The sequence below is a fragment of the Anabas testudineus genome, chromosome 4 (assembly GCF_900324465.2).
Source record: "Anabas testudineus chromosome 4, fAnaTes1.2, whole genome shotgun sequence".
In the NCBI taxonomy this organism is placed as follows: domain Eukaryota; kingdom Metazoa; phylum Chordata; class Actinopteri; order Anabantiformes; family Anabantidae; genus Anabas; species Anabas testudineus.
Window position 1 is genome coordinate 87,880 of NC_046613.1, and position 12,961 is coordinate 100,840.

At 40.9% G+C, this 12,961-nt stretch overlaps 1 protein-coding gene across 3 annotated transcripts in view; it reads left to right on the forward strand.

Annotated features, from left to right (window-relative positions):
* The window catches only part of slc5a9 (solute carrier family 5 member 9), a 54,128-nt gene that overhangs the window by 24,972 nt on the left and 16,195 nt on the right, over positions 1 to 12,961 (forward strand). For 2 of the 3 annotated variants that reach the window (XM_026345105.1, XM_026345107.1), the window contains 3 exons: positions 5,778 to 5,882; positions 7,812 to 7,976; positions 8,083 to 8,188. In XM_026345105.1, coding sequence (XP_026200890.1) covers positions 5,778 to 5,882; positions 7,812 to 7,976; positions 8,083 to 8,188 — 376 coding nt within the window. Of the gene's footprint in view, positions 1 to 5,257; positions 5,314 to 5,777; positions 5,883 to 7,811; positions 7,977 to 8,082; positions 8,189 to 12,961 lie in introns of those variants that run through there. The other variant, XM_026345106.1, reaches the window with a different exon arrangement.

Consider the following 12,961-nt stretch of genomic DNA (forward strand, 5'->3'; position numbering starts at 1 on the left):
CAGCAAATGCAAGGGATGGCACATATGCAACTTACCCCACACTCAAGAGGAACGTGATCAAGCCAAGGACGTTATCTTCAAAGCAACGCAAATGTCAGCTTTTGCCAAGGAATGTGCAGCCTTGCAAACCAACAAAATGATACCTACCAACAGCTGTTTAAGGACACTCAATCCAATCCTGGATAATGGTCTTCTTGTTTTAGGAGGACGCCTTAAATATTCAGGCCTCACATCTGTGGAAAAGAACCCAATAATCCTGCCGAAACGCAACCACATTTCTGTGCTGCTCACGCGTCATTACCACGAGCAAGTGAAACACCAAGGTCGCCATCTGACAGAAGGTGCTATCAGGGCTGCTGGATTGTGGATTTTGGGAGGCAAAGCTCTGGTCAATTCAGTGCTTCACAAATGTGTGACTTGCCGCAAGCTGCGGGGAAAACAGGAAGAGCAACGTATGTCGGATCTGCCACCTGAACGACTCCAAGTCTGCCCTCCATTCACATATGTAGGACTAGACGTTTTTGGGCCATGGTCTGTCAACATCAGACGTACTAGAGGAGGACAAGCGGAAAGCAAAAGGTGGGCTATCATGTTCAGTTGCATGAGTTCACGAGCAGTCCACATCGAGGTCATCGAGTCTATGGACACATCCAGCTGCATCAATGCCCTCAGGCGTTTCTTCGCACTCAGAGGCCCTGCAAAGCAGTTGCGATCTGACTGTGGCACTAACTTCATCGGTGCAAGCAAAGAACTGGGTTTGGACAGAAGGGTGCATAGTTACCTGAGTGAGCAGGGTTGCACATGGGTATTCAACCCACCCCATGCCTCTCACATGGGAGGTTCCTGGGAACGAATGATAGGCATCGCTAGAAGAATCCTCGACTCAATGTTCTTACAGCAGAACATTCGACTGACACATGAGATACTGTGCACGCTGATGGCAGAGGTTACAGCCATTATGAATGGACGACCGCTTACACCTGTGTCCTCGGATCCAGAAAACCCCTTCATTCTTTCTCCGTCGATGCTCCTCACACAGAAAGTAGGAGTTCCTCCTCCACTAGGGGAGTTTTCGGACAAAAATCTACACACAAAGCAGTGGAGACAAGTTCAGACCCTAGCAAATCAGTTCTGGACTCGTTGGAAAAGGGAGTATCTGCACACTCTGCAACGCAGACAGAAGTGGACGGAAATTCGAAGGAACCTTCAAGTCGGAGACTTGGTCCTACTAAAGGATAAGCAGGTTGCACGCAACTGCTGGCCAATGGCCAGAGTCACTGCCACATTCCCTGGTAAGGATGGACATGTCAGGAAAATCGAGTTGCAAACAGCTGAGGGAGGAAATCCAAAGACTTTCCTGAGACCTGTAGGAGAGGTTGTTTTACTCATGTCTAAAGACTGAAGTAATAACTGTTTTATATGTTCTGATGTTCAGTGACCTTACAAAGGTCAGGCGGGGAGTGTGTTGCCTTTAGGGCAATCTTTAATTTGTGCATATTTATTCCTAAATTCGTAGTTAAGTTTGTTTAATGCAAAGTGTTCAGCCAAAATGTTTATAATTATGTTTATAGGAATATTAAAATGTTTTCTGTTAGGACAAATCGCTAATTTGAGAAGTTTATATAATCTCGCGATATGTGTGACGTGACTTCCGGTTTTGCGGAGGATCACGTTGGTAATTTCCTGTTTACGACGGGATACGGGAGAAACTAGGCACATGCGACCGTCATGTGAATCTATTGCCATCTGCTAAGAAATACCATAGACGCAATGCCGTAAGTTTGTATTTTTGATGGTTCATACTATAAACGTTATATTTGCATATGTATCGTGTTAAAACGATTAAGCATACGATGTTGTATTTGATTGATATTGAGATTGTATAAGTTTCGGTGCTAGCATTCAAAGACTGAATGTTTTCCTTTGTATTGTGTTTTACAGTTTTTACCAAAAACACAAATGACCATATAAGCTCATGCACTTTAAAGTGAAGAGAAGAAAATAAACGGCACTTTGACGAAGTGAATCCTCTTCATTTGAAGTCTGGTTAGCTCCGTGTTTAGTTTAGAGTTTCAACACCCTGGACGAGAACACTAGACTAAAATTAATTCAGAATGATCTATGGGGAGGAAGCAGTCTAAGTACGAGCGTGGTCTTGCAGATGAATCTAGAGTTGTTATACAGTCCATGCTGTATGCAGGAGGGATCTGATCAATTTGTTCTCTAATAGTTATGATTTTATTTGTAAAGAAATTCATAAAATCATTGCTGCTGAGAGTTGACGGAATACTAGGTTCAACAGAGCTACGACTCTTTGTCAGCCTGGCTACAGTGCTGAAAAGAAACCTAGGATTGTTCTTATGTGCCTCTAATAATGAGAAATATGATGTTCTAGCTTTACGGGCTTTTTCAGATATTATTAAACTATCTTTCCAGGCTAGGTTAGATTCATCTAAATTGGTGGAACGCCACCTCCTTTCCAGCTTACGTGATTTCTGCTTTAAGCTACGGTTTTGTGAATCCTACCATGGAGCAAACTTCCTCTGACTCACTAGCTTCTTTTTCAGAGGAGCAACAGTATCAAGTATTGTTCCGAGTGAAGCACCAGAACTAGTAATAAGGTAGTCCACTTGTGCTGGAGTAACGTTGAAATAACTGCCTTCCTCTGTGTTGGTACATGGCTCTGAAATAAAAGATGGAATCAGTTCCTTAAATTTGTCAACAGCATTTTCACATAAACATTTACTGTAGTGAATCTTATCTGTAGGTTTAGTAAATTTTGGTAATGTAAATTCAAATGTAATTAAGAAATGGTCAGATAAAAGAGGGTTTGGGGGAAAAACTATTAACTGATCAACTTCCACACCGTATGTCAGAATAAGATCAAGGGTGTGGTTAAAACAGTGAGTGGGCTTATTTACATTTTGGGTAAAACCAATGAAGTCTAAAAGTGAATTAAATGCAGTGTTGAGGCAGCACTAGAGTGGTTTAAATCGTTTTTATGAATAACTCCTTGTGTTAGTTTTAGATATAAATAATTTAGGTAGTAGGGGAGCAGACACTGTCTCTATGGGGTTATGTAGTTTTGGGGGATGACGGCTGTAAGGAAGCTGCAGAGAGGTGTGTAAGACTTGTCAGGGTTTAGGTCGTCTAATAAACTCATATGTCTAGATAGTTGAGACGCACCATCTAAAGTGGGATGGATGCCGTCTGATCAGCCCAGGTTTCCTCCAAAACATTCTCCAATTGTCTATGTAACCCACGTTGTTTGCGGGACACCACTTAGACAGCCAGTGGTTGAATGATGTCATGCGGCTAAACATGTCATCACTGGTCAGATTGGGAAGGGGCCCAGAGAAAACTGCGGAGTCCGACATCATATTGGCAAAGTTACACACCGATTCAACGTTAATTTTGGTGACTTCCGATTGCTGTAATCGGACGTCATTAACTCCTGTGTAAATTATAATTTTACTGTATTTACATTTATCCTTACACAGGAGTTTTAAATAGGATTCGACGTCGCCCGCTCTGGCCCCAGGAATACACTTGACTATGGCCGCTGGAGTCTCTAACTTCACGTTTCTCACTATAGAGCTGCCAATGATCAGGGTGGGTTTCTCAGCGGGTGTGTCGCTGAGTGGGGAAAATCTGTTAGAAACGTGAACCTGGTCGTGGTGAACGTTGGGCGAGTGTCTAGGGTTATGCTTCCTTCAAACTGTCACCCAGCCGGCCTGACTTCCCGGCTGCTCAGGAACTGCTGGGGGACCTCTAACGGGAACTATGCTAGCGGGCTATGTTATAACTCTTACGCCAGTAGTGCTTTTCACTAACACTATGAATTTAGTTTAAAGTTTGTTAAATTTAGCAAAACAAACAGAGCAACTGAATAGCGAGTCAGCGTCGAGAACAGGAAGAGATACGATACGCCTACCGTAGGAGGAGCAGCCAATCCCAGATCAGTTCAGTGGTCAAGTCCAGCTTTTTCCATTTGAGACAGCTGGCCAAAGTGAAAAAATTTCTCTCAAGCCATGACTTTTAAATTTGAATCCACGCTTTTATCAAAATTCACAGTCTACTGCAACACACTTATGTTGGGCTTGGTCAGAGATCACTTGCTCAACTGCAGTAAGTTTAAAATGCGGCTGGCCAGCTTTTAACCGGAGGAAAAAAACGAGAGCACATTACTCTGATCTTGGCATCACATCACTGGCTCCCAGTTTGTTTTCTCATTAATTTGAAAATCAGAGGTACTGGGTCACCCACAAGGTGGTATACCTGCACCTTTACAAGTTGGCGATTAACTTTTTGTGCACAACAGCTTCCTATGTGCCCTGTGATCATCAGCGACCAAACAGGCTGAAACCCACCACAACTGAGAGAATCCTGTTTTTGAATAAAATTCTGTGAAATCCATCTCATGCAGTCATTTTAGCCTGGCCCCATTTCACAAGCACACCCCCTTTCACTTAATACTTATTATTCACAATGTAAAAAAAGCACTTCTCACATAAACTATCACAAACTGTTTTGCATTGTTTTACGCTTTTTATCATGTACATATTGAAATGTACCAAGGAAAAGGAGGCTGATTGAATCAGATGATACACTTGCAGTGCACCACCAACAGATGTCACTGTTCTGTGTGGTTTCAAAGCCCCGCAACTTTGGTTCCTTTTCCGGCACGATCAGATGAACCCTCTGGAAGATTCATGGGGCTTCAGCTGCCATGCCTAGTGCACATGCCTCCAGGGTTGCTTTATAGCCTCCAGCCTATGAATCATCATCAGGGACAATCTGATTATTATGATTCTTACACATTCACTGTTCATGTACTGTTCTTTGGTTGTGTAAAGTTGCTTTGTGACAATGCCAATTGTAAAAAGCGCTCTACAAATAAAATTGAATTGAATTGAATTGAATTACTGCTTGCTCACTTCTCTAAACACCACTACACTGCTGTTGTTCCAGACACCATAGGCAATAAATCCCACTAGTTGGAACATTTTCAATATGTTGTTCACCTTCACTATTCTGGCTACTACCTCGTGTATGTGTTACAATTCCCCCCTCTGCCCCTGTCGGGTTGTTTGGTTTTGTTTTGTTCTTGGTCTCACCCTCCTGCCACACCCACATATGGACTTCCTCTTCCCCCACTCTCCACACACCGGACTAATTACAGACTCAATTCACCTGTGCATCCCTCCATTTTAAAAGCTCCCCTCAGTCTTCTGCTCATTGCTGGTTTGTTGTCGTTCATGCTGCTCATTCTTGTCCTCACACTTCTGTGCTCATCCATGCTCCATGAATCTGGTCAGTTTGTTTGTTTGTTTGTTCGTTCGTTTGTTTGTTCGTTTGTCTGTCAGGAACCGCTGTTTTGTTTGTTAGTTGGGTTGAATTGTTTGGTCTGCGTTTATACAGTGTTTTTCGTTGTTACTTTACCCTGTTAGCTTCGTATGTTTGTTCTCGTTTTCCTGCTTTCGGCAGTGATTTTCGTTTGTTACTTTGTATTTCTGTTAGTGAGTTGTTTGTATTTTTGTCTAGTGATTATTAGTTGGTACTTCTGTAGGTTTGTCCGGGTTTATTTGTACTTTGTAGCACCGTGTGTTTGGGCCTCTTTCATTTGATACTTTGTTGATGTTCGTTAGTTCCCTGTATCCCCTTACCTTTTTGTTAAACCTTTTTTGTTCTTACTCGTTAGTCCTGTTCGTAACAGTATGACCCCTTGGGTCTACACATTACATTGATCCGACTCTGCAACCCTTTTCTGTTTACAGATTGGAGCTTCTCTGATGTCCAGTAATGTTGGCAGTGGTTTGTTCATTGGTCTTGCGGGAACAGGAGCAGCTGGAGGACTTGCTGTTGGGGGATTTGAATGGAATGTAAGAAGCATGGTGTGATGTACACATTTTAATATAATTACATTATACAGTAACATTTTCTCTTTGTAATTCAGTTTATTTGTATGTTGCAGATTCACAACAAGCCATCACAATGCAGTCTATATTCAGGTTATGACCTTTAGACAGAATTATATGTAGGCCCATGAGTATCTAGATAAGTGTTTTTTTTTTTTTTTTTTTTTTGTTTTTTTTTTTGATTGTCCCTTTGAACTATAGATTTGAAATAAAAGGTTTTACAAAAATATAGCATTTACCATTTAGGAATTAGGTCCATTTTAGGAAAAGTATTTTACAGAGGCTTAAAAGTATTTGGAAAAGATGACATGATTGCAAATATAACCATAACTTTCCATACTGCAAAATGTCAACAGATGTCCTCACATTCTTGGTTTCCTCTGTACAGATGCCTTACCAGGCCTTCACTTCACAATCATCATTTCAAACCCTGATTTCACCTTTTATATTTCTATGTAATTGACACTTAGAAACCAGTAATCATGCATTTTTCAGAATTTTCTTTTTTTGTGTGTGATATCCATTCTACAATCTTATAGGCCACTGAAGAATAAAGGTTACATGTAATAAAATGATGTAGTGGCAAGAGTATGTGCAACCTGTTTGTACCAATTCACAATAGCAAAACTTGATAAATTATATTTGTGCTACGATATGAAACGGAATATAAGAATCTATGCATCTTTTAGTATAAATAACTATAAAAAGTGATAAAACAGCCTTACATTATTTGACTGAATGCAAGGGATTGAGACTATTAATGAGGCAGTGACAATGTTCAAGAGTTTTGCTTAAAAAAGCCGTATATTAAATCACAACAGAGTGACTTGATCAGTTTGTTAAAAGCTTCAAATCATTTCTTTAAAAAGAAAAAAAAAAACAGCTCTTGAAACATTGTAGCGTCGCTGCCTATCAATGGTGAACACCACCCTTTGTGAGCAAATGTTTTGAGATCACAGAGCAGCAGATGAGTGCAAGAAGAAAGGGTTTTAAGCAGGAGCACAGGTAATCTGTGTACCAGTTAATCTAAGAGCACAATTACAGTTTTCAAAAGGAGCAGAAAGAATCTGGGCACAAGACATTTTGTGTGCAAGGGAATGGTTTTGAGAGAAAGCATAATGAAATCTCAATATGAAACATACAACCTGAAATAATCCCCTCAAATAGAATAAATATGCTTTTCGTTAAAGAAATATTTCATTAAAGAAAATTTCACCTCAGACTTCATCCTGCTACTTGGGTCACATAATCAGTAAGGTGAGCCCAGTGACCAGTGAGACTTTCAATTGACAGCTTCATGCCTATGCCATGAGGCTCCATGTTTCTTTAAGTTGTGGTTTGCTTTGAATCATGAGCATTTCCTGAACATACTTTTTTTCTTCCCATCATTCTGATCTGATTTTATCTTAGTTTCTTCAGTCCGAAGAATCCAATTCTACAACATATTAAGGCTTTTCTTGGTGTTTTCTGGCAAAGTATAATCTTTTATGCCAATCTCCTGTCAGTGTTCCCCAGCCACTTTCTGTCGGAACAAATTTAAAATAATTATCTCTCAACTCACTTATCTGCCACTAATTGCCTCCTCTTCAGTTTTAAATCACTTTACTCAGTTTCCTGCACCCACTTGTAACTCAAAGGCTCCTGGCTTCCCAATCAGTAGCTTATTTGTATGGTACTTCTCGACTCATGGCCTCCTTCACTGGACACCAAATTCTAATGAGTTTTTCTAATGAGTCAAACTTGACAGTTAGCCAGCCAGATTAGGACAAAACACACAGACAGACTCACAAATATACAGATAATTTGAAAAATTAATGTGTCCCGCCCTGGCTTTCACTGCTGTGGAGGCATAAAATATGCAAAATAGCAGACAATGCTCATGTGTCTGTGCAGGCATCATGGGTGCTGGTGGCTCTGGGTTGGGTCTTTATTCCCGTCTACATCTCTGCTGGAGTGGTGACCATGCCTGAATACCTGGCCAAACGTTTCGGAGGCCAGAGGATACGCATATACATGTCTGTTTTGTCACTCATCCTCTACATCTTCACCAAAATATCTGTAAGACACACTCATTTTTACTTTTGACAGACTCTTGTCCAAAGCACCATACAAACGAGGTAAAATCAACCATAAGGTAGAAAGAAAATGTCTGTGTGTTACACAGACAGATATCTTTTCAGGGGCATTGTTCATCCAAGTGTCATTGGGCTGGGATCTCTATCTGTCCACGGGCATACTCCTGTTGTTCACTGCTGCTTACACTGTGGCAGGTAAACACACACACACACACACACTTCTCTGTCCTACAATAATAATAATAAATGTATTTATAGAGCACTTTTCTAAACATATGTTACAAAGTGCTTCACAAGACAGACAAGAAACACATGTAGCCCAACAAGATCAACTTGAGCAAGCACTAGGCAAACAGTGGAGAGGAAAAACTCCCCCTAGGGGAAGAAGCCTCCAGCAGAACCAGGCTCAAGTTAAACGGCCATCTGCCTCGACCGGTTGGGGAGCAGGAAACAGTTATACAAACAAAACAATAATACAAACAACTTCCACATCGGTCCTTGGGGAGACCAGTTCCAACGTAAAGACATTGTAATCTAATGGAGAGTCTTCCCAAGGACAGATTTGTTTTAGCTTACAGAAGATCGCAAAAGGCTCGCCGGTAGAGGTATGTTTTAAGGAGAGTTTTAAAAGATGTTACTGAGTCAGCTGATCTTATATCCTCGGGTAAGCTGTTCCAGAGTTTAGGGGCTCTAACTGAAAAGGCTCTGTCACCTCTAGTAGTCATTCTGACATCAGGGACATACAGAAGATTTCTACCAGAGGATCTCAGGCTACGTGCAGGCTCATTAGGCTTTAAAAGCTGGGATAAATAGCTGGGGGAAAGGCCATGCAGAGCTTTAAAAGTTATTAATAAAATCTTAAAATCAATCCTAAAACATACTGGCAGCCAGTGTAAGGAAGCTAATACAGGAGTGATGTGATCGTATTTTCTTTTTCTAGTTAAGAGTCTTGCAGCTGAATTCTGAACAATCCGGAGCCGATTAATAGATTTCTGGCTGAGACAGGTGAACAGACTGTTGCAATAGTCAAGGCGTGAGGAAATAAATGCGTGTAAGATTACTTCAGTGTCATGAAAAGAAAGAATTGAACGTATTTTGGAGATATTTCTAACATGATAAAAACATGCCTGGACAAGCTTTGTGACATGATGCTCGAAGTTAAGTTTACTATCAAACCAAACACCAAGACTTTTTGCAGTTGGCTTAGAATTAGCTAAGAGAGAATCTGTGCAGGGCAGAATGTGTTTGGCTACACGTTGTGGACTGATGACAACTATTTCTGTTTTGTCAGAATTCAGCTGCAAGTAATTTTGAGCCATCCAGTTTTTTATCTCATTTATACACTCATGTAAGGAACTCAGTCCTCCGTGGTCTGATATCTTAAAGGGACAGTACAGCTGAGTGTCATCAGCATAGCAATGAAAAGAAACACCATGTTTGCGAATAATATGTCCCAAAGGGAGCATATACAAAGAGAACAAGATTGGCCCCAGCACTGAACCTTGTGGGACTCCGTACTTTACAGGAGAAAAAGACAACTTGTAGTTATTAACTGTAACACAAAACGATCTGTTGGACAGGTATGAGGAGAACCAGTCCAGTGCAGTGCCTTCTATTCCAGCCCAGTGCTTTAGCCGGTCTAACAAAATTTGGTGGTCTACTGTATCAAAAGCAGCACTAAGATCAAGGAGGACAAGAATAGAGCACAAACCAGCATCCGAAGCCAACAGAATGTCATTACCTTCAGTAGGGCGGTCTCTGTGCTGTGGTGTTTGCGAAAACCAGATTGCAATTCGTCAAAGATCTTATAGTTGTCTGCAGCTAGAAATAAGTGTTTAGACACCTACTTTTCTAAAATCTTTGATATGAAGGGTAGTTTGGAGATTGGTCTGTAGTTTTCGGGGGATGAGGGATCTAGACCAGGTTTTTTCAAAAGAGGTTGCACAGATGCAATTTTAAAATAATCTGGCACAATCCCAGTGGACAGAGAAGTATTGAAAATATTCAGGGGGAGCAAGCAAATCAATGATCGAGATTAAGAACTGAGTTGGGATGACATCAACTGGGCTGGAAGATGGTTTCATTTTAGAGACAGTTTGTAGTAGCTCAAATAAGGTCATGGGAGGAAACTGGCTTAAAGTGCATTCTCTAAAAGGGTGTGAAACTATGACTGGTGAGGAGTTGGGGATGACAGAAGCTCTGATTGATTCTATTTTATCATTAAAATAGGTTAAGAACTTCTCACAATCTGCATCACTTTCAGCTGGGATGCTAGGAGGGGTTGGGTTTACTAACTTGTCAACAGTCTGAAATAAAAATGTAGGATTATGGCAGTGAGCAGTGATCAGGTCTGAGAAGTATTTAGATCTGGCATTCTTTACCATCGTAAAGAACATCGTATGTACAATCATACATACATACATACATACATGTTTTTATTGAACATAACATTTACATTTACATTTAGTCATTTAGCAGACGCTTTTATCCAAAGCGACTTACAAGTGAGGAACAAGGCAAGCAAACAAAATCTAAGTCAAGGAGAAACAACATCAAAGCAGAGTGCTATCGAAAAAGTGTTTCTGTTTCAAGAGATGTTAGAAAGAAAGGGAAGGAAGATGCGGAAGAGTTCTGTTTTCAGCAGTTTTTTAAAGATTGCAAGTGAGGTGGCTGAGCGTGCAGAGATAGGCAGCTCATTCCACCATCGTGGGATCACTGACCTGAACAGTTTTCCTTGGTGTCGACTGTGTGGTGCTGGTACCACCAGTCGACGTTCCCTGGTTGAGCGCAGTGGACGGGAGGGGATGTAGACCTGAACGATTGAATTGAGATAAGGTGGAGCTGTGGAGTTAACCACTCTGTAGGCAAGAGACAGAGCTTTGAACCTGATCCTTGCAGCCACAGGAAGCCAGTGCAAAGATCTGAAGAGCGGTGTGACATGAGACCTTTTAGGTTGATTAAAAATGAGGCGTGCTGCCGCATTTTGGATCATCTGGAGGGGTTTGGTCGTGGATGCCGGTAAACCCATCAGTAGTGCATTGCAGTAATCCAGGCGAGATAAGATCAACGCCTGTACAATGAGTTGGGTTGTGTACTCCGTCAGATAGGGTCTGATCTTTCTGATATTGTGGAGGGCATATCTACACGACTGTGGCGATGTGATCTGTGAAGGTCAGCTGGTCGTCAATGATGACCCCCAGGTTTCTGGCTGACTTAGTAGGGGCAATCACCACATAACATGTACCGTATTTTCCGCACTATAAGGCGCACCGCATTATAAGGCGCACCTTCAATGAATGGCCTACTTTAAAACTTTTTTCATATATAAGGCGCACCGCATTATAAGGCGCATGGAAAAGACGCTACAGTAGAGGCTGGGGTTACGTTATGCAACATTAGATGGAGCTGTGCTAAAGGAAATGTCAAAAAAACAGAGTGTCAAGAGTTAATAGGACCAATAATAAGGCCGAAGCAATCTACTCAGTTTAGTGCGTTTATTGCGGCACACAAACAAAACTACAGCGCAAGCATCAGCTGAGCAGTCTTTTCTTTAGAAAAACACAAAAGGAGTCAATATTAATACCTGGTGAAATCAAAGTCCTTGAAACATATATAATCCAAATCCAATAGGAAATCCAAAATAAAAGTCTTAAATTTTCTCAAAAGCCGACAGTGCACCTTATAATCCGGTGCACCTTATATATGGATCAATATTGAGTCAGTCACGCAGTAGAACACGGGAATAAACGTTTGACATTAAAGGCCACCATTGATTGGTGGCCTTATGAGCCACCAATCAATGGTGCAGAAGTGGATGCAGCAACAAGATGGCTAAGCAAAGAAGACTACACAGAGTTTCTGAGGGAACAACGCGAGATGGCTACAGTTGGAGGTCAAACTCCTATCTTTTCTTTATGTAACTGAAAGAAACTAAATTAACAAATAATACACATCGTTACACATTTGGTATGTTACACTCGCACACGCTAGCTTGACTTGAATGAAGCTAATTACAATAACACGCACACGTAATTTATCACATGTAACAGGTAACAACTAACATACTTCTAATGACAATAAACATGTTAATACTTACAAAGACAAATGCTTTCCAAGGCACAAACGTATAAAGCACACTCAGTATAGACATGAACCAGTTCGTTTTACTGTGGAAACTAGCTTAATTTACCGATGGAGAAAATACGTCAAAGCTGTACTATTGAACAGAGAGTGTAAAGAGCGCTCACTCTGAACTAATTATCTTAACAAAGACCAATTAAAATACACAACTCTCACTCTGATAAATTTTTAAGAACAATACTATAATACTTTTTACCTGCCTTTGTCACAACTTATTGTTATTCATTTATCACTTGAACTGAAAGGCATGATGGCAATCTATTAATAAAGTTTGACCGACCTCTCTGTGTGAGGATCCGCCGACTACCTTTCAGGCTGACCTCTTATTTTGAAGGTCCCGTTTTCGGGCGGAATGGTGTTCATGCAGCAGCTTGACATTCGTTAATCCGATTGATTGCACCTGTTGTGCACCCGACAAACTCATGACAAACTAGTGTGGAGGACTTAAAGTACTCAATGGCTGAGGATTCTGCTACATGGATTATTGCTTTGGAGTATGGACTGTGATACTTTTTCCCGGTTTGTGTTTTGTTGTTTTCACTAGATTATTTTGGATATCCTATTGGATTTGGATTATCTTTTTTGATTTCACCAGGTATTAATATTTACTCATTTTGTGTTTTTCTAAAGAAAAGACTGCTCAGCTGATGCTTGCGCTGTAGTTTTGTTTGTGTGCCGCAATAAACGCACTAAACTGAGTAGATTGCTTCGGCCTTATTATTGGTCCTACTAACTCCTGACACTCCTGACTGTTTTGTTGACATTTTCCTTTAGCACAGCTCTATCTAATGTTGCATAACGTAACCCCAGCCTCTACTGTAGCGTCTT